Source organism: Gymnodraco acuticeps, unplaced genomic scaffold, assembly GCF_902827175.1.
Source record: "Gymnodraco acuticeps unplaced genomic scaffold, fGymAcu1.1, whole genome shotgun sequence".
NCBI classification, from domain to species: Eukaryota; Metazoa; Chordata; class Actinopteri; order Perciformes; family Bathydraconidae; genus Gymnodraco; species Gymnodraco acuticeps.
Genome location: NW_022990699.1, coordinates 2,298,825 through 2,324,288, shown reverse-complemented (window position 1 = coordinate 2,324,288; position 25,464 = coordinate 2,298,825). Strand labels below are relative to the sequence as shown.

The following is a 25,464-nucleotide window of genomic DNA, read 5'->3' as shown; positions in this document are numbered from 1 at the left end:
AGAGCAAAGGGGTTTAAGTAGAGAGAACTGTTATTAATATGGAAGAAGACGAGACCAATTAAGTAAGAGGGGGGGGGGGGGGGGGGGTTTGGGATGAAGGAAAAACATTCAGTTAAAAAACAAATGAAAAATAAATGTATTGGTGGAGGTGAGACAGAGACCTGAAAGAGGAGGCATTAGCTCAGAACACAAACGGAGTAACCCCCCCACCCAACCACAGACTCACATGTTTCATGTCCGTAGCCTCAAACCAGCGCAGGATCCCTGGCAGCTTGTACACAGTGGTGAAGGTCGTGCGTTCAATCCACATTGACTGAAAACAGATTTGAAAAGGGAATAATAAAGAAAAAAGCGATTAGATGACATTGTATATAACATAAGTATAATACAAAAGTAATATAATACAACTAGGGCTGTCAAACGATTAAACATTTTAATCATATTAATCACAGCTTAAAAATTAATTAATCATGATTAATCACCATTCGAACTATGTCCAAAATATGCCATTTATTTTGGTATATTGTTGTGGGAATGGAAAGATAAATGAAAGAAGGCGGATATATCCATTTAACATGTTTATAGTAACATTTTTCTGTGTGTCAAAATGAAAGAGAGCACCTATCAATCATCAAACCGTGGGGTCTTAATTCATTAAGACGCTAGTGGAGTACTTCGTGACCACAGAGTGTGAACGTTGTGATCAGCTGTTTTAGCGCAGTTCTCCAGTGAAGGGGGGGAGTCTCCCTCCGCAGCCGGTTGGCGTAGTTTTGGCACAATTCCGTTGTACAGACCGACGTTAACAGCAGCCCTGTCTGTGCACACGGAGACCGACTCTGTCGTCCGGTGATCTAACCGCTTTTCTGGAAAAGCTTCACGAGTACATCGGTACGCAAATGCGCTTTGTGACACAAGTGCTGGTACGCATTTCAGATTACGCACATAACCTGCGTACCAGTTATGTGCACCCCTGTACTACAGCAAAAGTATTCTCCGTCGAGACTTCCTGCAACAACACCACGCCGTTATCTTGATTCTGATTGGCCAGAAGACATTATCAAAGATGTTCTATTGAGAAGACGATCACTACGTGACAAAAGTTTTCAAAACCGTTTCTGGTCTTCGGTATTTCCAGACAAGAGGCTACTGAAATCAATCTTACTAACTGCTGTCTGTGCAATTCTCGGCGCGAGTTGGCGGACTTTATTTTGCTTACTTTAACATCATTTTTCATGGTGGGGCTAAGCCATTTCTTGGTATGGGTGTACCCCAGCCATACCCTGGCGCTGCCACTGGTGGGATGTATGGGGCGGGCCATTCTGCACATGCGTTAAATGCGTTAAATATTTTAATGCAATTAATTCAAAAAATTAATTACCGCCGTTAGCGCGATAATTTTGACAGCATTAAATACAACATAATATATATTGTATTAAGGCTGTTGGTAGTTGAGAGCAGAGAGATAGAGAGGGAATAGTTGTGGTCGATGCTAGAGGTACAAGAAAATATATAGTGACCTTAGCAAGAATAAAGCAGAGCATTATAAATATAAAATGTCCATGTAGAGGAGGATTTATCAGCCTTATTGTTTTTGTCTTTTCAGACAATAACAATGCAAGTACACAATAACTTCTGAAACACTTTCCCAGTGGTCTTAAGTCTTATCACAAAAAACTAAATGGAAAAACTCACAACAAATTCATTGTTTGGGTCCACAGGTCCTTTCTTCACCGGTCTGGAATAGTGAAAGCGCTGCACGTAGTTGGACTTGTAGAAGCTGGACATAAAATAAGAAGGAGACAGAGGTAAAAGGCACACAAGGAAAATAAAAAACTAATTTGCAACATTGTCAGAACTATTTTTCAAGTCATTTCATACACCAACACATATTTATTTGAAATAAATGACCGGTTAAACATGCTCTTTGACTTACTTGATGATCTGGTCAGGAACAGGTTTGTTCTTCAGGCGAGGAGGAATCTCGAGGACTGGCTGCACTGTGAAACACTGGATATCTGGTTCATAATGCTCAGGAAGAAAACATCAATACAGCTTGGACAGGACAGTACATCCACAGCTGTGACAAAATCTACAAACTGATAGTTACACTACTGACAACACTTCAGACATCCAGTGGCAGGGTTACGTCAAAAGATACAACTAATGTAAAGAAAAATGTCTCTGTGATAAGTTTTGATACACTTAAATTCGTTTTTTTGTGTCCACCAATATTTTGTTTTCGAAAACACTGAAAGATACACTTCCTCTTCAACCCTAACAGAACCTTAAGGTACAGCATGTGCTGTATATTAAAGTCTACTTTATATATTCAGTACTACACTTGACTGTAAGACCAAAAATTGCTTGTAGATCTTTTTTTGTATATCTATGATCACACATTAGTGTATTTCTGTGTGTGCCATGAGGATACACTGCAGTGGAGAGTTCTTGATGTCGTCTCCTGGCATGGTGGTGGTGTTGAGGTGCAGAGCGCTGGGGAACTGGCTCATCAGATGGTTCTGGAAGTCCTCTCTGCGTTCGTACTCCTTTCCACGGTGGATAAACACCTTGTTCTGCAGGCATAGGATATGTATGTTATATAAGAGTATACTGATGATAATCAAACCCTTATGTAGCCTCTGATCAACACATAGAGTTGGTAGTGGTTGTAAATATTTCTCAAAGTGGGCCTGGGGCCTATACTACGAAGCTGGTTCAACCTAACCTGGATATGTTTGAGTTAGCCGGTTGGCCTAATCCAAAACATACGCGCTCTCGCTAAACTGTACTACGACGCTGGTTATCAAGTGGATCGCTCAAGCCAGCCATTTCCTATCTAGTTAGGTGCGCGTTCACATGAAAGGGGTGGTATTTGGAGCATTCGACCAATCACAAACATGGAGAAGCGTACTGACAGCACAGCGTCATACTTCCTGAATGAAAAGTGAACTTTAATACTAGTCAAAAATGAAGAAGTTAAACTTTAAACATCCATGTCTTAAACACTTTATCCAGGATAAAAGCCACATAGTTGCACCTGCAAGGTGAATACAGCTGGCAAAAGAAAAAGTGTTTGAATGCATACATTAACAGGTTTATGATATCACTGCCCCGTCTAAAACACGATCTGACTTTAATTACATTTGTCTCAAGTGTTTCGTCAACTTAATGTGTTGCTTAAAATAATACTTCTGCATACAGTATGTGACACTGTGAGTGTTGCACGGCCAGATACGGCTCAGCTGACATGCCGCGGACTGTAGGCTACTTAATGTTACTCTGATCCAGTTACTTATGTTGTGGCATATATTTAAGTAAGCTTTCTTAACGCTAATGTTATAATAGTCAGATTGCTCTGAAGATGGAGGTGATATTCTATTAATGTTCACGTTCACACAGTCGGTGATTTTTGCCGGCCGTCTTTCCTGCGACGGCAGCTTTTCTGTATTTCCTTTCTCCTGTAATATGACTTGATCGCTTTAAACTCTGCACACTGAGCTCTGATTGGTCAGCAGGCAGTGTTTTCACTGAGTTGAGCTCTTAGCCTGCAACCTAACCTGGTCCCGACCAGGTTAGCCGCTAAGCATAAGTTACCATGGAGATCTAGCCTGCTAAAAAGAGAACCAGCTTCGTAGGACCGGAATGCCGGAGTTTTCCCTGAATTTAGCCGGCTAAGCGAAAATCCTGCTTCGTAGTATACCCCCCTGGTCTCCCTTATCACTGCCCTGAGCTACTAAGAACTGACTCGCAGCCTTTATCAGACTCCTTACCGAAGCAGATAAACACATCTAATGAATATTGGAGCTACAAACAGCGGAATATTTATTTCTGCAACTTGCTGAAATCCACAGATCAACAACGCTCCCTGAAGGTACAATATGCCTCCTTCTGTTAAGCATCTTGCTAGTGTGTTTGGAAAGTTGTTTACTGTTGCTATTTTAAATAGCTAAGCTTCAGTGCTGATAATGGAGAATAAGCGTTTTCTTCGACTGCTTTGTGCAAGAAAGGGTAGTCGGTAATACCTTTGTATTCCTTACACAGCGTGAAACATTGTGATCCAACTGTTTGAAAAGTGAAAAAGCTATGCATAATATTCATTCAAAGCAAACCATGAGAAAGACAAACCCTGAGGAATGGAGGGTAGCCCTGTCCGTAGTAGCCCACTGCAAAGTAGTCCGGCTTAGGCCTCAAGATCTTCATGATGTTTTCATAGAACTTGGCTTGTTTCTCCTGCAGAGCGAGAGAGAGAGAGGGACAAAGAGAAAGACAAAGGATGTGTTCAGGGGAAAGTTTCAGATGGTGCAGCCGTAGCAGTTTTATCAGCTTGTGCCAAAGACAAAGCCACCCTCAGCAGAATGCTGTGAGCTTTGATGATAGATGTAGAAACAATAAAGTGCATAGCAACCAAGGGCAATGTCTGTCATTGATATAACTACATACATTTGCATTAGCTGAGCCACTGCTGCAGTCATATAAAAAGAGAAAGAGATTTTGAATTGTTGGTAAAAGTGTAATTCTATGTGGGGAGGGGAGGCGGTGAGTTCAGTGGAGGGGAGAAAGAGGAGAATGTGGGGTTAGATTTGTGAAGGAAGGAATCTACTGCTGTGGTGACAGAGCAAGAGAAGCAAGAAACACAAGATTGATTGACAGTAAGAAGTGTTAGAAGTTGTATATGATTAGCAGTGATGAATCACTCTTCTGGGGTCATACAGTAATTGTGAAACCTCTAACCAGAGTTCTTCACACCAGAATTGAAGGGGGACTTGAATACTTTAGTAGATACACATTTTTAAACATGCAATTTTAAAGTGCAGATGACCTATCAAGTGTTGCTGTTACATTTATAGTTTCTGATCAATAAGCAACTTACTGAATGGCAGTTAAACAATTTGAATAGATTCTGTTTTACTGTTAAAAGGTCAAAGACCATTGATCAATATACATAAGATCCGGTACGCAAAAGGTGCACTGGATGTGAGCTATGTTACTGCAGCTATCAAAACACTCCCTCACACCCAAGAATATATATAACGTCTATAAAGGGGAAGTTAAGGGGAAAGTGGAAAATGTGAGAACATGATAACTGTGCAGACGATAAAGCATCAAGGTTTGAGATAGTCATTTATTACCAGTCTCTTGCTGAGTAACTCGTAGTCAAAGATCTCGTTTTCGTACTGTTCAGCCAGTTCCTTACAGAGAGTGATGGCCTCTTCCCACATCTATACACACACACACACACACACACACACCACAACACACACACACACACACACAACACACACACACACACACACACACACACACACACACACACACACACACACACACACACACACACACACACACACACACACACACACACACACACACACACACACACACACACACACACACACACACCAGAGAGAGAGAGCAAGAAGTCATTACACCATCTGCAAATACTGTACATCTGAATCGGCAGCAGCTGTGGTGGGAATTTTTCTTGTGAAATCTGTTTCCAGGTCTCTGGAGAGTGAAGTGAAATGTCTCTTTCAATGCTTCAGAGAACATAAAGCATTCATAGAGAATACAGAATGAATCTGACATCAACACACGAGACTATGACTTAATACTTGATACAGGAAAGGAACGAACATTTTCCAAAATAAAAGTGTATGTCTTGAATTCTGATCTTGAATCTGAGGCTTTAGAAACTATTTTCTTTATCGTTTTGTGAAATAAGTTCAACACGTTTTGCTACTTCGAAAATAAAAATGAACTGTCCTGCTAAAAACTTTCTTTGTTTTGATTTTGGAGTGTTTATCAACATTTTTCAAATCATCACACTACTTAATGGAGGTCAAGATGGAGGAGCAGGTTGTGTTGTAAAACCATGCTGACCTTGCCCTTGTCAAAGTAGTCGATGATGGTGTCGTAGAGCGTTTCTTTGAGCTGCCGCTGCGTTTGGGAGCCGTGGAACTCAAACTGGGGGCTGCACATCTCATCCAACCACTGAAATACAGACAGGATGGAAGATATACATAAAGATGAGAGGACAGAGATGTGAGATGCAGTATGTCAACGTGAATTAAAAAGAGTGGCCAGACCAAACAAGTCTTTTACTTTCCCATTAATAATGACGTTAAGACAAAAGAGGAAGATAACTTGAGGCTAATTTGTTTGTTGTAATGAATCAATGTTAGCCATAAGCAGAGTGTGCACCAAAGCAAACCGCACAATGCTCATTTATCATATAAACAAGACAATAATGTATCTTCCATTACATAAGTTGCACAGAAATTCATTTAGGAACCAAACGTAAAAGTGCACAATGAGCAAAATGAGCAAGACAGACTTGTTTGAACTGTGCTCAGTGAAGTTTGTTAGAAGAGGATGACAGCATGCTGTGCCTTACTGCCCATTAATAAGAAGCAGACATGACAGGACTGACACTAGAGATTAATTAAGTTCATAACAAATGTTATAGAGTTCAACTGCTTACTAGACAGAGAGGAGCAGAGAGAGAGAGAGAGAGAGAGAGAGAGAGAGAGAGAGAGAGAGAAGAGAGAGAGAGAGCGAGAGAGAGAGAAGAGAGCTAGAGAGATGAGAGATGAGAGAGAGAGAGCGAGGAGAGAAGACCGAGAGAGCTATAGCGGATCGATCTATAGCTCACACGCTCTCCTAGAGCGAGAGAGAGAGAGAGAGAGAGAGAGGGAACAATGCCCCTATTCCTCTGTCCCTCTCTGTGAAATCTAAGTATGCTATAAAAGAGGTCAAATACACACGGACACGTGCGCGCCGACACTCACACAAAAACGCTGCACACATACAGACTCCAAAAATCAATCACCATAGTGATGCAGCACCAGTGGCCGATGCAATACCATAAACTAGCGGCAGAGCTTAATCATTCGGAGGCCAGGACCCATTTATCAGCATATAAAAAACAGTCTCATTCGTGGCTCAGAGACAAGTGATTAGACAGAGCAAGACACTAGCTCCAGCATTAAAATGACAACATATCCCTCTTTATGTGTGTGTGTGTGTGTGTGTGTGTGTGTGTGTGTGTGTGTGTGTGTGTGTGTGTGTGTGTGTGTGTCCTACCTTGAGCAGGCGGGAGTGGAGCAGCAGTGTGTATGCTGCCTCCGTGTAGTTTTCACCCTCCAGATGAAGGTCCCTCAACTTGTAAAGGTACCTGAGAACACACGTGTACAAACACACTCACAGAGGTCAAGTAAATGTAATATGCAGCTTCTGCATCAATCCACTAGATGACACTGTTGGGCAGCATTAATCAAGAGTGTGTCACTTTCTCACTCAATGTGTCTAATGCTCACACACACCATATAGCTACCCTGGAATATGTACACAACATAGAAAGGTCATGCAGGGCATACTCATGCAAACAAACAGAAGGGCAATTCAAAGTATGTCTTGTAAAAAGTCAGATGTTTTGTAGCCACAGTATGTTTTATGAGCCCGACAGGAGGAAAATGGGAGCATTGGGCTGCTAGTGAACCCATTTACTATTTTACAGCTTCAGGTTTGATGGATTTTTGTTTCTTGTCGGGAAAAAAACATTCTGCCAGATCGCCAGAGGCTACACTTTCTTGCTAAGGCATTGATGACGAAGCAAGTAAGCAGTGGCTTCTACAGTAGATGCTTTCAAATGAGAAATCTTCTGTATACGCTTGTGCAGTATGGATGCCCCCTTAGGGTTAATGTGTATGGCTACATATTGAAGGGTCTCGCTTTCTTTTTTGAACCTCATGTCATCTTCTTCCTTCCATTTCCTCTTATTCTCTAAAAGAATTGGGCCAGGTACTAAACTTTGATCAATTTAGTCACCGAACAAATTACTTCAAAACTATCGAGTATAGAAATAATCCTTGTTATTTATTATTTATTTATTCCAATACCACAATAAGGAGTAAATATCATCGTTTGTGAGCCAATGATGTTGCATGCTTGTACAAAGATGCTGGTGATTGGCTTTATAACTATAATAGTTACATTGTGTAGAAGCACGCAGGAACAAGCTATGGTAGACCCAGTTAACGTTTGAGTGTTGTTGTTTTCTGAGAAGCTTGGACTCACCCTTCACTGTTTGTCTCTTGGTCTCTCTTCTATTTATGCTTCCTGTTCTCTCTCTCCCTCCCTGACTATTCCCCTCCCTCTCGTCCTCTATCTCCCTGGGTCTGTTAATCACAGGTGGTTTTCAAATTGCATTGGCAGGAGTCAGCTTTTAATTAGTCCATATCTGGGTGTTAGGAAACCTATTACAGGAACATTAGGTTTGTAAAACGTATTTCATTTCAGATCAATCTAATGTTGCCCTCTAATTAACATGAAGTGATATGAATCAATCACACAATCGAAACACAGAAAGCTATGGTTGAATTGTTCACCAGAAACATTGCTGGTTAGTGCCTTAATGCAGAAAACTACAGACGTCTCTCTTTGAAGTGTGACTTAAACAGGCATTTCCACACTCTATACAAATGAGAGGTTTTCAGTGCAGCATTTGGTGGGTTTGCATAAAAGAAGTGACAAATGTAGTACATTAAAAAGTCAGTATACACTCTATTAATCGATTATTACTTTTGTGTGCAACAATATTATGAATTACTGAAGGTGAGTTGCATTTTTTAATAATTTGTCTATTTTAGTGAGACAGCCCAACAAAGATAATAAAACTAAATAATAATAATTAAAAGTTTGGAAAAACATTTTCTAAATTCATAGTTGAAATTACCTCTAAAAAAGTTGTTACCTGACTTATCAGTAAAGAAAGGTACATTACTTCTGCTTGCTGCAAATAAATAGTTTAGTATGAACACTAGAGATAGATAAATAATACAGTTAATTAAAGGAAATATTCAGTAGTCAACTGTTGTATCATTTAAAATATAAATGTAAGCAATTAAGATGCTAATGTTATGGTCCATAATTCACACCCTGAGCCACAACCTAATTAGTTTGGGGTTGTTATTATCCACGCATGGCCTTGAGTAATATAGCTACTGTGTAAGATAACATTATGCTTAATAACATAACACATGCTATATGTAGTTATCTAATGTTCATTTTATGTTGCATGCTCACATTGCACTGTAAAGCCTCTTGAGACAAATTTGTGATTTTATTCAATATAAATAAACTTAGATTGACTAATGTATTGATTCCATTAAACTGTGTGTATATGCTAAGATAAACTAGGGAGCCGGCCAAATGTTAACCATATTCTCCACATGAGAGACGAAGGCTTCTGACCAACCACAGAGCTGAGCTCACATCTGAACACACAGATAACTAATTAGGTCCATAAGCCACCGCCAGAAATGCACGTGGGACCTGACGGGATCTGGATTTTCCCCTCTCTCTCCCTCCCTGCCAATCATGTCTCTCTTTTTTTATCTCCTCGCCCTCCAGTCAGACCAAGAGCTGATCTTGTGGATTCTGACATTAATTCAGTGGGACTCATATAATCCCTTGTCAGATTATGGATACACACACACACACACACACACACACACACACACACACACACACACACACACACACACACACACACACACACACACACACACACACACACACACACACACACACACACACACACACACACACACACACACACACACACACACACACACACACACACACACACACACACACCATGTATACATCACTTCAGGGGACATTACATTGACTTACATGCATTTCCTGGAGACTTATCTTAACCATAACCATAACCAACACATGCCTAACCCTTACCCTAACCCTTAACCTTACCCTAACCCTAAACCTAACCAAGTCTTCACCCTAAAATTAATGATTCTCCTCATGGGGACCTCCAATGTGTCCCCATAAGGGAGGCGAGTCCCCACACGTGACTGTGTAAACAGATTTAGGTCCCCACAAGTATAGTAATGCTAGGCCACTCAGACACACACATGCAAGCATCGACAATGTGGAAACACACCACTTAAATGTATTTCATGTCAAATTCAGCACATAAATACCTGATATACATCCCTTCACGATTGATGTCCTTGTAAAAGTTCTGTGAAATAGAAAGGAGAAGACGGTTAGTGTCAGTCCACATTGATGTGTCTGTGTGTGTGTGAGATTTTTAAGGTCATTTATAAATGCTGCACTAACTCACTAACTCTTTGTATTTGCGTGGAAGATTATTTGTCTAAATGGATGTATGTGTGCGTTATATTTGAAATACTTCTGATTGCCTGTGTGTGTGTTAGTGTGTGGGAGTGTGTTTATGCGCGCTTGTTAGATAAGCAGCACAAACTCCCAGTTTAATGAAGTTTAATGACATCTACTGTATGGAGACCAAAGGAGTGAAACGAACCGATCACCAGCGCGAGCCAGCAGACCACAAGAGTAGACAAAAAAAGAACGCATTGAAATTCACTGTGAAGTCAAAGGAGACTGCATGCCTATTAATATTGATTTGCTCTATTTTTTTCAAAGATCATATAGTATAGATCAGGGGTTTTCAAAGTGTGGGAAGGTGAGCCTCCCCTCAGAGAACATAAGAACAGCCGCGCCCCCCCCCCCTCCCAATTAGTATTGCTATTATTATTATTATTATTATTATTGTTGTTGTTGCTATAATGCAGGGGTATTCAATTGCATTTCTAAGAGGTCCAGTAAGAGAAAATGTCATTAAATGCTCTGTTTTCGCTGTCTACCTTTCTCTTTTTTGAGCACGCCATTTGAAATTACTCACTGCTGTTTCTCTCCTCTTGTCTCGTGTCTGTGTTCGAATCTATCGTGCTCGCTGACTGCACCGTTTTGATTGGCTGATTAGTGTCACCTCCTTAAAACAATAACTTTTTTAAAACCTTTTTATCTTTATGTTTTAAAAAAAAAGAATTTTTTTTTTTTACATTTTCAACATCGTGGATAAATCCTTATATTCTCCCGGCAACACACTGAACGTCAACTTTGCCTCCTTATTACACTCACTCCTACATTAGTGGGAACAATGAGTCTGCGTCTTTGATGCGCACAGGCGGATGATGCGGGGATGCAATGTAGACAGGAATAAACGCAGATCATCCTCTGGCATCATCTCTTTCGACTCCACTTCGAGCGATAGAATTACTAATAAAGCACTTATATACTAATAAAGGACTTGCTTATCTAAAGCCAGTTGAGTAGCACTTGAAATGTTTTGGCTCTATGAAACCTGATGTACTTATATGATTCTGTTTTCTTCAAGTTTGTATTTTGTTGGTCGAACGCACTTATTGTAAGTCGCTTTGGATAAAAGCGTCAGCTAAATGCAATGTAATGGCTGCAGCCTTGACCGGTACTTGCTTTACTGTAGATCAAAGTCAATGCGGAAAACCCGCACTCACACAGGTAGGTGGAGGCAGGGGTGGAATCGGACAACAAATCTGCCCTGGAATCTCACCCAGCCCAGCCCACACAAATTGGTAGAGCATGCTAGTGAACTGTCAACGGGGTGGGAGCCTCGCTGCGTGGAAACGGCCCGCTGAACGAACCTCTGTCGCCTGTCAGCGCAACTTAAATGATGCAGTTTAAAACGACCCGCTGACGACCGGCCGTTCTGTGATTCTCCAGAACACACAGATGGCTAGGGATGGGTATCGTTAAGGTTTTAACGGTACTACTACTTTTATCGATACCACTTATCGGTCCGGTCTTTTAACGGTACTCTTATCGGTTCTTTTGGAGAAAAAAAGAAGGTAAACTTACTAAACAAATTGTGAACAAAACTAACATTGCTTTCTATTTATATCAGAAGAAACAACAATGTTTTAACAAATCGTGTTAAATAATCTGATGACAGAACTGTAAACAGAATAGCAGAAACTTTAACATAATAAATAACTCTGTTACCTCTAATCATTAACCCATGTTTGTATAATTGAGTTAACTCCGTGTGTTGCTGCTAGCATACATAACATACCTGACGTGGAAACGTTACTCGTGGATGGGGCTACAGAGCTACTAGAAAGACAGTCGATCCGGTGCATTTCTCCGTCTGGATGTGGTGCACTTTTGCTAAATGTTTAGACAAATTGCTCGTGTTACCGCCCTTACATGCTAAACTCTTATTGGACTTTTGGTAACGAGGATTGTCCATATCGAGATGGGTAAAGTTTAACCACACCTCGGAGTGCGTTCTCTCCGCCATCTCCTCCGTGTATGTGTTGCTGCATGTAGCAGCTGTGTGTGTGTAAACTGCCCCGCCCCCTCGCAAGCAGGCGGGGGAGAGAGATCTCTCGCCTGGATTTGAAAGATCGAAAATACTAGAAAGACGCATTTTGCACGCTTTTTGCATATTAGAAACGGAGTTGGCAACACTAAAACTGCAATATAATGTTTGTGTAGCAATAATACATATACATATATTTTTTACATGTCTCCAGTACCGATAAAAAGACCGTTAACGTCGGAGCTTAACGGTACCACGGTCTTTAATAATTCAGCCCTGGGGCCCGTTTAATACCGGGGCTCGGTACCCATTCCTACAGATGGCCAGCCCGCCCCTGGGTGGAGGTGAAGAGAATGAGCACTTTTACAGCCTTTTTGGCGAGGTGGGGGAACTCGGTCTCCACGGACAGCCAAAGGTGTGCAAGTGACACTTTAATAGTCTTTATTTTTTTCTCACGCTGCGCCCCCCCTGAAGCTCTCTGGCGCCCCCCCAGGGAGGCGCGCCTCACACTTTGAAAACCGCTGGTATAGATCATTGTTTTTTGCATTTTAACTTCAGTAGCCAATTTTTGGTCCATTTACATGCAGTTCACGACCACCATCGACAGATATTTTGAACGAACACCACAAATACACAGTACAATGAGAGACTTCTCTACATGGTTCCTAAATGAACATACACAAGGGTAATGTTAAATGGACTGTATTTTATACAGCCCTTTATCCAGTCTTTACGACACCTCAAGGTGCTTTATATTTAGAAATCATCATTCACACCGGATTCATACAGAGCAATGTGCCATTCACACACGGTTGGCCACGACATTGGAAGAAACTAGGGGTTAAATATCTTGCCCGAGGAAACATCGACATGTTGACTGCAGGGGCTGGGATCAAACCCCCAACCTTCCGATTGAAGGATGACGGCACTACCTCACAGCCACATGGCATTTAAAAATCCATATGTAAATCTTAAATGAAGATAATCACGCAAACAGGCTTTTTTTGGTGGCTTAAAGTTATTCTGGAACTTCTTTAGCACAAGGTTAGCAGAGGTTAATTTAGCCTGAGCTGTGTGTATGTCTGTGTACAAGAGTACAGGTGTTTCATTGAAAGCGCATTTGCATGAGGGAGTGATACCTACGTGATTGTGTGTATGAAAGTGCACGCCCTAAGTGAAGTCAGTGTGAGGGAGGGCACAGTTGGGAGAGTGCAGAGGGATTTATTTTAGCTTGCGAAACAAATGAAAGAGACGAGCTAATGGGCAGCTGTCATGGGCAACAAGCTAAACATCTCTGGCATGTGCCAACAGCCTCAACTCCTAATGGGAAAATAACACATAAGATACCAACACGAGCACGACCACCCATAATTAACTCATACTCCTCTGAAATATCTTCAAAAACAAATCTCTGGAAAGAATCCATATCAAAAGAGACATAAAAGAAGCAAAATGCATGGAGGAAGAATTATATGACATAATCTGATGTGGAGAGGATCTTAGGTGGGTAGACTAAACTTGAGTATACCGTGGAGGAGAATCTGATTAGGAGATCACATGAGAGGGAAGCTGTGTAGTAGACAGGAGCTGATGCAACCCTCTGCAAAAACAGTCATGCGACCAGACAGAGATGAATCCTTTTATTTAGATCATTTTGCACACAAATCAGAAGTGGAAAAGGCCTACAAAGACCTTGGCATGAAAGACAAGACGTACTAGCAGTGTTGCATAATGAAGTCTTCAATCGGTGTGGCCCTTCTGGCATGGATGAGATTATTGACTAAGGTGTCTGTGGGACAAACTCACCTACTAGTCTCTTAATATAGTAGTCTTTCAATGAATAATGAGTTTATTGATGTGTGTGTGTGTGTGTGTGTGTGTGTATTTCTGAGATCAGAACATGTGCTGTGAGTTTTAATACTCCAAGTACAGTGCATGAATCACGAGGCAGGTGTCAATAAATGCAAATCCATGGAGACACATGCCAAGCTTACAGGAGATTTGGAAAGACTGCAGAGTATCGATGAAACATCAAGAAAACAAAACTATGATGAAACTATTAAAGGAAATAACTGCTTACCTAGTCCTAACTCCATATTTTGTTACTGAAGCTCACTTCAGTAACAAGTGAGGAGGCTAGTGGAGGAGGGATTTGAATATTTGGGACTTACAAGAAGGTTGACGGTGCAGCTCATGCGGTTGTTGCGGCTGTCATCGTTCATCACGGTGCGGTAGTCAAGGAGACGAATGAGGAGTCCCTTCACCAAGGAGACAAAGTGCTGTACCTGTGGCCTCAGTGGGGGCTTCTCTGCTGCACAGTCCAGCAGGCTGGAAGACAAGCATCCGTGAGTTCATCATCAGAAGATATGCCCTTTAAATTCAGTGTTTTATGCTGCAAATGTTGTGAGTTTATTCCTGGTAAACCGCTGATGTGAATCCAAACTGAACATTTGAGGGTTAGCAGGAAATCTACTCTCTGAATTCATTTTTTCAGACAATAGCAAAGCAAGGCCAGCCAGAATTTAAATAATTTCTCAAATGTAAAACCATATTCTGGCAGTACTATCACTTCACTCACTACTTTTGTTGGTAGCTTTTTGTTTATCTACAGAAGAAGTTTACATTTTCAAGCATTATTGGCTGCCGTTATGGTTTTAAGTTATAATACTCAGGCCTACATGGTCTCCAGTAGTTGCATGTATCGCTCGTCTCCTCCTCCACCCTCCACCTCATGGTCCAACTTCAGAATGATCTCATTCTCAAACTACAGAGGAAAGACAAAGAAAGACAGAGCAAACGGGGAGAAGAGAAAACAAATGAGATCAGGACTAGAAGAAGAAATCAATTATGCAAGCATAATTAAGGTGTCTCTTTTACTTTCATGCACTGTCACAGGAAATCGATGTATATGGTCACTGTGTGTGTGCCAGTGTCACTGTGTGTATTTGGTACATGCAAAAGTAAGTTTGCATTTTAAATCTTAATATTTCACTGCAGCAAACAATAACGGTTCCCACATATCTGTATGCATGGATGCGTTTTACCTTCTGGAAGTTTCCAGAGTGTGCATTTTCACAGGTGATCATGTCGAAGAAGATGGGGATGGTGGCCCTCCTCAGCTCTTCTTCTGGGATCAAAGTCATCTCCAGGATGGGACCCACCATGCCAGGGATGAAACAGATCTTATGGCTGCCTGAAACACACACACAAACACACACGTCATGAAAAAGGCAAGTAACATCATACCTGAACCATCTCCCCTTGTTCACCCCTGTTCCAATTGTTGTCCTCAGGAATGTTCCCCAGGTCTTCCTCCACCAACACATCCTAATAAAAAAAAAAAAATCCTTCTACAACAAGGAACACGGCTTCCTATTTCAAGGAAATCACCCTGTACTGTACATGCAGCTTTCTCAGAATACCAAGTAGCCCTTTATTTAAAGAGCAATATGTTATATGTATTTATGTGAAAAGGTGCTGACATTGCGAACCCTCATTACCATGCTATACAGAAAACAAATTCCACTGGCCCCTTGGTTTCGTTGTGCACCTACACACACAAACACGTATATCTCGCTGTGAAGGAAAACACACATTTGCATTCCCAAAAGCAGCAAAGCAACCACACTTGTATAAAGTACATTTATTTACCTAGTTTGTACCAGATGTCGCGTATAGCGAAGCCAATGAGTCTTCTCATGTCACCATACCTGATTTAAGACACATAAATAGAGACGGAAAGAGAATGGGTTTAAGAATTATGGTCTTGATGAATGCTGTTATTTTCACCTTCAGAAACTGAACATCCCAGAGGGAAATATAATGCTGTGCTAATCTGCCCCAACATGAACCAAATGGAATGTCTATCAACAGGCGTCGCACAGTGGGAGTGTAAACGGTAAATGCAGACTCCAAAATAGATCACAAATCACTGAGTGTTTCATTAGAGCAGGGGCAGTAACTGTGGTAAATAAGGAAATGAAATGGCCCTTCTCTCACTTGGCGAGAATCTTGTTCCTCTTAGTTGGCGAGAAATGCTGAAGCTGCAGAGATTCCTGGGTAATAAACGCCACCGCCAAGTGGAAGTAGTTATTCCACAACTAGACGGGTAGAAAGAGCAAGGAACAGAAGAGGGAGAAAATAGAGATCTATGTTAAATAAAATCAGGCAAATAAAGGTACTGTCAATATTATAAAAAACCTGTATACACACTTACCTGTACTTCAAAGTCGTCGTTATTGAGGAACTTCTGGTTCATTGTGTCGGCATAGGTGTTGATAGCTCTCAGGAACACTCTGATGGACAAAAATAACGTACTGATGCAGTTGTTTGATTGTTTTATAAAACAAACACACATCCTTAAGGAAACAACTATGTCCTTAAGGAAACAAATGTAGCTCAGCGCAAGTTCAATCAAGAAGACAATATCATCTGGTGTCACACGTTATCTCAATAAGTGATCAGGGGTGTTACGCCCCGGCTAGCCAATCATCGCACCTGCTAACCCCTTTAAATCTGCTCTCCCCTCCCTGTCAGTTGTCATTTCAGGTGTCAACACACAACCCTCCTCCACCCCTTCCCCTCCTGTCTCCTAATACAGGGCCAAGCTAAAACCTTCTCCCTTCAGATCGGACCGAACTACTATCACCACCACCAGTGTCTAGACCCCGGGGGGGTTCATCAGAGCGGTTCTTTCCCTCCTGAATGATCATCCTGCAAACCCGGGGCCTAATCGCCAAAACATCATTACAGTTACTTGCTGTAATACGTCAATCACTATTCCCGCATATCATGTGTCCCGATAATAAACATGTACTCATACATCACATCTCTCCTGATTGAACTATGTTTACTGTATGTGGAATAAATTGAGGAAATTCGTTAATGATCAAAAATGCACCTTATTTGTTGTTTGTCAAACAACAACAGCTTTGACAGCAGCTCTGGCCCACAACTTCATAGTGGTATTTCAGACAAGTTTGTGATATTGCTTCAGGTTCTAAACATCTGTCACAATAACGGATCCTGATAGCAGCTTCAAACGGTAAGCAGGTGTATGAGTGAGTAGTGACTTGATGGATTTCTAAAGTTAGGTAGCCCCAGCCATCCTACCTGGGCGCTATTCATCTATCAGTCAGGGTTATTCACCGCTACTGTAACTGACATTCTCTCAGTCTTACTTTGTCTTTCAAGCGTGACTTTCTCTACCTCTCCTAACCCCAGTTTGCAGACTCCTTATCAACCTGACCTTACTTCCACCTCACTCTATAACTTTAACCTCTTTTCCTTTTCTATTCCTCTGACACAGTTGTAACCTTCCTTCTAGCTGACAGCCCAATAACTATTCCACAGCAGCTCACTAATAAATGCTTTGGTCACATCAGCCTTTTTCATCTTTGCAGCCCTGAGCCCCAGCTTTGCTATCTCTAACTTCTCCCTGTGTGGGTTTGTGTGGATGTCAACAATATTTTATATAATTCACACACACCAAGCCTCAACGACCCAATAGCAGGTTGGGCTGGGGCGGTTGTGGCCTTTTCTGTTGTCAGAGACCTGGGAGAAGTAGGAGGGTGTTTCAGATCTCAGGTCTGTGTGTGCTTCTAGTACCTGTTCTGTACCATGATCATGGCCATCCAGTCCGAGGGGTACACATGTTTCCCAATCAGATCCTTGAAAAGCATGAAGGACTCCATCAGGAAGTCCTGCAGTGAAACGGACAAAAGAATGAGAATGTGAGTGTATCACACATATTTCTTGTTTCATATCCTATAATTCATTCATAGCATTCTATTTCCATGTAAATTACTGCTTTTATTTTATTGCTATTTAACTATATTTTATTACGGTGTCCTTAAAGATTTTTTGTTTTTTGTTAGATTTCTTGTTTTATATTTTATGTATGCACCATGACATCAAGTCAAATTCCTCGTATGTGTGAACCTACCTGGCAATAAACCTGTTTCTGATTCTGATCAAACTTTTTTAAAATTAATTACAGTCGGGAGTTGTTTTTGACCATCAGTGTATATTTAACATTCAACATATTTAGCATTTTGACATCTGCAGGTGTCTGTATACTTACCACCAGATCAGAGGATCCAGCGAAGGTTTCTATGTATGTCTCATAGTGACGATCATCCATCTGACTGAGTATAGCTGTCATGCAGGCTACCACCCTGGACTACAAATGGAAATGGTGAGAGAAAGAGAGAGAGAGAGGCATCATTACTTTTTGGGCACAGTGCAGCTGCTCTTAAACCGAGTGCTATTCATCTGAAGCCAACAACGTTTAAATCACTTAAGGTCATTTCTTGCTATACCATGTCAAAGACTGCCTGGGGTAGATTTCAGAGAATACCTCAGAGCAATTCTGTCACTCGCTAATTTGAGCTGCAATCTATACTAAAGTGCAAGCAGCATTAACATCCTCACATGCAGGACGTGGAGGAAAAGGGCTATGAGGAAGGATCTGTGATGTTATTTTTAAAGATGCTGTATGCATTGACAAGCCTTGACCGCAATATTATTCACAAATTACCATAATTACTATCAACAAACATAGACATTGCCAGGAGCAGTAGCTGCCTCTTCAGTTTAAATTGTGGCTCTCGGCCGCCGGGGAAGATTTCAAACACATTTTTTGAAATGCTATACAATACAAATACAAAAAATAGACATTAAAGCAATATAATTGGTCGTTACAGCATATGTTAAAAAGTGTTAAAGAACAAAAATCCCTTATAACGGCAGCTTTTCGAGGCAAATTATCGCAACGTCAATCAGAGCAGCAACATAAAGGTCTCGTTCATACAATATGAAATACATGATTTTGTGAACCACAGTGTGATTATTATGGATTAATATAAACAACATATTAAGCAAATCTTGTCACATCAAAACAAAACATGAGAATGCTGACATTTTGGAGGAAGTTTACATACTGCAGATTTCTTTCAGTGTTACTTGATAACGTATTCAAACCTCATTATGTTCACTTATCTCTGAATATGTCCCAAGGTGCAAACTGTGCACAAAAACACACACAGAGACTGGTAAAAGGATAATTGGATGTAGGAGATGAAAGTGATGAAGAGTCAAGAGATTAGAGAGAGGAGGGAGAAGAAGCAAGCGTTACTCTGAAAGTAAGACAGACATTAAAGATGAGGATAGGCAAAAAAAAGATTTAAACAAGTTTCAAGTTTGAAATGTGTGTGAAGCTGCTTATGCTGAGAAAAGAATCCTTGAGCTGGATTATAAGCAGAACATTCATGGAAAATGTTGTGCAAAACCTCCACAACCAGAGGCTGAGAGGGGCGGCAGGCAAGAAAGGAGAAGAAAACAGATGAAAAAACTGCATAAAAACTCCACTGCACTAACCAGAAGAGAACAGAAATGACCAATGGCATGAATGTAAAATGAATTTGCAAAGATAACAACTATTAAACATTATATTCCTGTCATTTAACCATCATACCATTCAAATTATCTGATATCTGCTCTAGACATTTGTCTGGTTCTACTTTCTGTATTTTTCTCTAGGAATATACAGTCTATTTTGGCCTTTGTAAATGATGTCTAGCCAACACAAAATAACCAATTGGAAAGCTGAAATGAAACATGGTTGGACTCAAATTGAAAACTGTTGGTGGAAATTAAAGAAAATGAAAAAAAAAGCTGACCACTACCATGAAGTACTTTGTTTTAGTAGATTTCATTAAGAATCTGACTCTTAATGGCAGTTTCTGATTTTGACGCTATTTCAGTGAAACAATGCCGTTTTCAACATAAAAGGGTTTGCACCAGGAGGACAGAACAACAGAAATACGGTCCAGTGCGCCCTGCTTAAACCTGCTGTCAGTTTGTTTTCCTCCACCTTACATTAATGTTTTCTGATCCTTCCCTCTGCTGTGCGTAATTGCTGGAATGAGGTTCGCAAACCTTTTTTAAAAAACATGGCAGATGTGCAGCAACTTCTGTTTCATCTCAGCAGCCAAGGTTTGAGTGAAATTATCCTCCAGAGTTTTTGGCACAAAAGGGGAACACAAGACAGAGATGGAGGATGATGGATAGCTAATTAAAGATGAAAGATGATCGGCGTCTAACGTGGTGACAGCTTGCATCTGATCAAAATGGGCAGGGTGTGTGTGTGTGTGTGTTTGCCTGCATTCTTACAAGAAAACATACTTTTTCAGTCATGTATGCACACTGAAACATATTTTCACTTTGTACAACTCAAAATAAAATGAGAGCACAGAGGGAAGTGTTTTCATTTGGACTTAAAGTTGTTCAGCTACAAGTGTATGTTATCTGGTGTGTGTGTGTGTCCTCCTCCCCCCTCCACTCAACTCTCTTCCTGCAGTGCAGTGACACCAGAGACCCTGGGTGTTTCTCAATGTCGAGGAAGGCTGCTCCAGAGCCACTATTTCAAGCATACTACGTCATCGAGTCCCGCCGAAGGACTGTTCCAATGTCCAGCATACTTGGAATTCTACCAAGGCCGGCGTACTTCGTAGCGAGAAATTTCGAGGCTGCACATGTGTAGATTCTGCGGTCTTAAAATCCCCACAATGCTTTGCGTACGGACCAATTTCCAAATCTTTGGCGGAAATCGCGCTCCATTTAAGGCGGGGCCTCGCATATGACGCACACCTGTTAGCCTGTTCCACAATTCTTCGTTTTCCGAGGCTAGGAAGGATTATTGCCTCGCTTCTGAAGCAAGTGACTCGGAAGACGTGCTACCAAGCAAGCGTCCTCGACATTGAGAAACACCCCCTGTCAGCACACTCTCTTCTTGAATCTCTCTTTCTTCCTCTCTCGCTACTCCTTCATCGCAAGTCAAAGTTACTATAGAGGGAACAAGGTTAATATTGAACTTACATTTTGTCTTAGAGTCACTAAAATGTCCTCATGTCACTGTAGGGAAAACTCAACAGAGATATACTTTTTTTTTGTCCATTTTTCCAACATCACAGCAAGGAGGGATGAGAGGAAATAGATTTATGTAAGAGTGGAAATTCTTACATCTTATGATTCTGAAATCATTCACAACCTGAACAAAAGAAATCAAGCAGAATACGAGTTTCACATTGTTTTTGTGTTCAATTGATTTTTGAAAATGTGCAAGTTTCTTAAAAAGTAAAAAGGCAGCCAGCCTAAGCCTACCAATTTCATTTTGGGATTTTATTATTTTTTGAACTTGTTATTCTAAAAGTCACAGAATAGAGAAATCCTGTTACACTTTTTAAGTAAAAATGCACTGTGTAACATAAATAAATGTTACATTTCGTCTAATGTATGCCGTTGTGTGTTAACCAGGGAGTTAACGTCATTGAGAATCGATTGATATCCCATTTCCAAATAGAACAATTCTACAATCTTATACACTCCTTACTCTGCTTTTGTGCAGTAATTTCCCACAAGCAGAATGGATTAGATTCTCAACTTAGCACTCTATGCACTGAATCAAAAATCGATCCTGAAAGATTCACAGCCCTAATAGCAAGTGTTAAAATGATGTTATTATACTACAGTGCATGAATAAGAACACCAGCAGGGAGGAGCAGGCAGAAAAACGTCTCCTTCTCCCTAGTGTGTAATGGTTGATCAATAATAGGATTAAGGACACACACACACACACACACACACACACACACACACACACACACACACACACACACACACACACACACACACACACACACACACACACACACACACACACACACACACACACACACACACACACACACACACACACCTTCATCTACAGTTCAGTAGTTTCTGGTTTCATGTTTGCTATGTTTATGTGTGACTGTGTGTGTGTGTGTGTGTGTGTGTGTGTGTGTGTGTGTGTGTGTGTGTGTGTGTGTGTGTGTGTGTGTGTGTGTGTGTGTGTGTGTGTGTGTGTGTACAGTACCTCACGTGATGTATTGCCCTACTTCCATGTAATTGGTCTTCTCTGAGGACTTATGCTTTCAATCTCCTCTAAAGCATAAACTCAAACAAACAAAAATGCTCAAGGGCCCAAATATCTGAACATAAACTGTTGGTGTCTTCACACATGGAGGTTTTTCATCAACACATTATATGATATTCAAAGACATAAGGGAACCGTATGAGCCTCCTGTATAATGATGAAACTCCTGACAGGCAGAGAGAGAGCTGCGGCTTGTTGAGGCAAAGGCATTACGCAACATTGAAGAGATTAGTGACAAAACAGGACACAGATGCTGGCAAAGTCTGCGTCCTCCTCGTCCTCCTCCTTTTCCTCTTCTTTATAAATCCATGTTCTCAAGCTGGACGTGTTCTTATGCATGTTCAAAAGCTGGACTCATTAATGTATTAATAACTGTAATTGCAGAGATGCATAACAATTACAATAACCTGAAAATGCACCTGCCTGCCTAGAAATAAATGTAAGCCTTGCAAGGGTCCTCCCCAAGGTTTAAATGTTCATTATACTGCTCAGCACAAAAGTGTCAAAGTAAAGAGCTACTAAATACTTCACCTGGGCCTCACAGGCTTTAAAGCTGGCCCTCGGCTCACTTAGTCTTTCCTTCCTTCAGCAGACATCCATCGTGCATCACCTTCTTTAGCATCTTTACAGCAACAACGCAACATCATAAAAGATACTGTTTCCACACCCTATGATCAATGCATCATCTAATGTTTGAACAAATTCCTAGTTGAGTAAATCTAAAGTAAGGAACGTAAATCTTGTGCATGGACTCAATCCTCGACACATAGAGTCATGAACATGGCGATAAAAACAATGAAATGATGTCGACATGCTACAACATAGTTTGTCACGATCACCTAGACGAGAGACATGAAGTCAGATAACCAACACAGAAGAATTAATCCGAGGTTTGCTAACTTTTAAAACCATTAGCTTTAGATCAAAGTAAGGCTCTTGCAGCAAATGCCCCAGGTTTTATTTCCTATTCCAAAAGTTACAAAGACTCCCTTTATGTCAATTGGTTTGAATTCTCTGTTTAAAGTTCATTCTCCCCAAGAGACGCCCAGTGGGATAAACAGTGAAACCCGATTGATGCAATTAAATATAATTAACATATTATTCATTTTTAATTAAGAGGGAGCATTAAAGCATTAACTTTGACAATCATAATTTAAATACTTAGGCGGTAGGGTTTCCTCTGTTAGGAGGAACACAAATTGCTGAGTCACGTTAGTCACAAGTGTCACTCAAGTAATCCAAGAGGTACACATGGATGATATTTCGCCAATTAAAGGACTATTAAATATAAAGAGAGCAAGTGGGTCATGCAGCCAAATACACAAGTTCATACATATATTAAGTTAAAGTGCAGGGGGACATGATAACATCCTCTCAAATTATTTTAGCTCCATTGATGCCTTTCACAGAACTAATTAGGGTCCGTATCTTGACTCATGGTGCTCTCCTCGCCACCCACCGCCTTTCCCTTTTTTCAAATACTATTTTCTCCTTTGTTGTTCTGTCTATGGAGTCCTCCCCCCTCTCAAGGTGGCAAGTCATTACGCTGCTCTCAAATGTTTCATTTTTGAAAAATAGAATAGAACATTTACAAAACACAGTCTCACTGAAAGCCTGCAGCATCAGACATACGGACACATGCTCATCTCCCACCCGCTCTTTTAAAAGTATCACACACAGACACACACAATAATAATGTAATTAGAGTTGATGTGTGTGTCAGGGTGAGGTGACTGCGCTTTTCTGAGGCAATATGGGTGTCTGTGTGTGCATGAATAAATGCATTTCATGTGTGTGTTTACGAACATGTTCAGAAAACAGATCAATGTGTCCTTAGACCCACATTACCAAGTACAAAAAGACACCATTGGTTTTTACAAATAAGGAAGCGAGAGATAAAAGAGGGAGGGATGTGAAGAGGAAATAAATAACGAGGACACCTCCAGCTCACATGCTGTACTCTTCCTCTTCTTCCTCGACAATGACATGATTCTGCTCTCATCTGCCACTCCAAAATCCACTTGGAGCTTCTGTACAATTACGTCATGCTTTGTCACCCTTGTATGTTGTTTTCCATGTAGAGGCCACATGTGTTGCTGCACCCTCACTGCTTATGTAATGTGCACATACACACAACACCACCTTTGCTTGCTTAATCAGAGGTCATTTGAAACACAACCCAAGGTGAGTCCACTTTGCAGTGGCGCATCACCAGTTATTTTCAGATGGGGGAGGGGTCAGGAGGGACATTTACGCAAACGCTGCATCGAGGGACCACTCTCAAACACACATAATAATTCATTGTCCATACACACAGCTGCATCACTGAGTGCCATAACTCAGAACAGTTACAAAAGCCCTTGCACAAATATGGGAACACAAAAGTTAAACTATATTTACTTTGTTAGTGTTCACTTATTACACATATTATAAGTATGATGACATTATTCATTATATAAAATGAATAGTTAAATGTATACTGATTTCTAGTTAAAACTCTTAAACGTGCCTGTGAAAGATGTGCGAATTATTCTCATCTTCCCCGATGCATGACGAATGAGGAAATTCATTTGCAGAAACAAAACTCCTGCCGTGCACAAAAGACAATGCACTCATAATGAAGCATAATTAGAACCTGATGTCACATGGCATGAGCAGAAGTGAGGGATGGAGATAAAAGTAGAGGAAAGAATGCTGTGAGGAGACTTAAGTGGAGCAAAGGAGAGAAGGGGGGGAAGCGACAAAACAGCTCGAAGGGGGAGTGAGGTGAAGCTACAAGAGAGAGGGAGTCACAGAGCGAGAGGCAACAGTCGACTACAAAGATATAAATAAGGTGACTGATAGAAGAGAGAGTGTGTGTTTCTGTGTGTGTGTGTGGTGTGTGTGTGTGTGTGTGTGTGTGTGTGTGTGTTACTCTGTCCTGGCTCGTCTCCCAGGAGCAGACAGTTCTGCACTGCCAAAGTTTCACTGGGTCTACCACCATGCCAGGGTCAATGCACACACACACACACACACACACACACACACACACACACACACACACACACACACACACACACACACACACACACACACACACACACACACACACACACACACACACACACACACACACCACACACACACACACACACACACACACACACACACACACACACACACACACACACACACACACACAGAGAGAGAGAGAGAAACCCAGGGCATGGCAAAGGATTAGCCATCAGTAATGGAGCATACATGGGGATACATATACAGAGAGAGGGAAAAAGAGAGAAGGTACAGTATAGGAAGTAACAAG

At 41.1% G+C, this 25,464-nt stretch overlaps 1 protein-coding gene across 1 annotated transcript in view; it reads right to left on the bottom strand.

Moving 5' to 3' along the window:
• The window catches only part of LOC117555881 (dedicator of cytokinesis protein 2-like), a 104,262-nt gene that overhangs the window by 8,002 nt on the left and 70,796 nt on the right, over positions 1-25,464 (bottom strand). The window contains exons 27-43 of the mRNA XM_034230906.1: positions 18,270-18,368; positions 17,795-17,889; positions 16,404-16,482; positions 16,187-16,287; positions 15,839-15,897; positions 15,232-15,380; positions 14,866-14,951; positions 14,359-14,515; positions 10,005-10,045; positions 7,084-7,174; positions 5,881-5,991; positions 5,130-5,219; positions 4,126-4,230; positions 2,432-2,573; positions 1,934-2,015; positions 1,693-1,777; positions 227-313 (exon numbers count right to left, since the gene is read on the bottom strand). Coding sequence (XP_034086797.1) covers positions 227-313; positions 1,693-1,777; positions 1,934-2,015; positions 2,432-2,573; positions 4,126-4,230; positions 5,130-5,219; positions 5,881-5,991; positions 7,084-7,174; positions 10,005-10,045; positions 14,359-14,515; positions 14,866-14,951; positions 15,232-15,380; positions 15,839-15,897; positions 16,187-16,287; positions 16,404-16,482; positions 17,795-17,889; positions 18,270-18,368 — 1,659 coding nt within the window. The remainder of the gene's footprint in view (positions 1-226; positions 314-1,692; positions 1,778-1,933; positions 2,016-2,431; positions 2,574-4,125; positions 4,231-5,129; positions 5,220-5,880; positions 5,992-7,083; positions 7,175-10,004; positions 10,046-14,358; positions 14,516-14,865; positions 14,952-15,231; positions 15,381-15,838; positions 15,898-16,186; positions 16,288-16,403; positions 16,483-17,794; positions 17,890-18,269; positions 18,369-25,464) is intronic.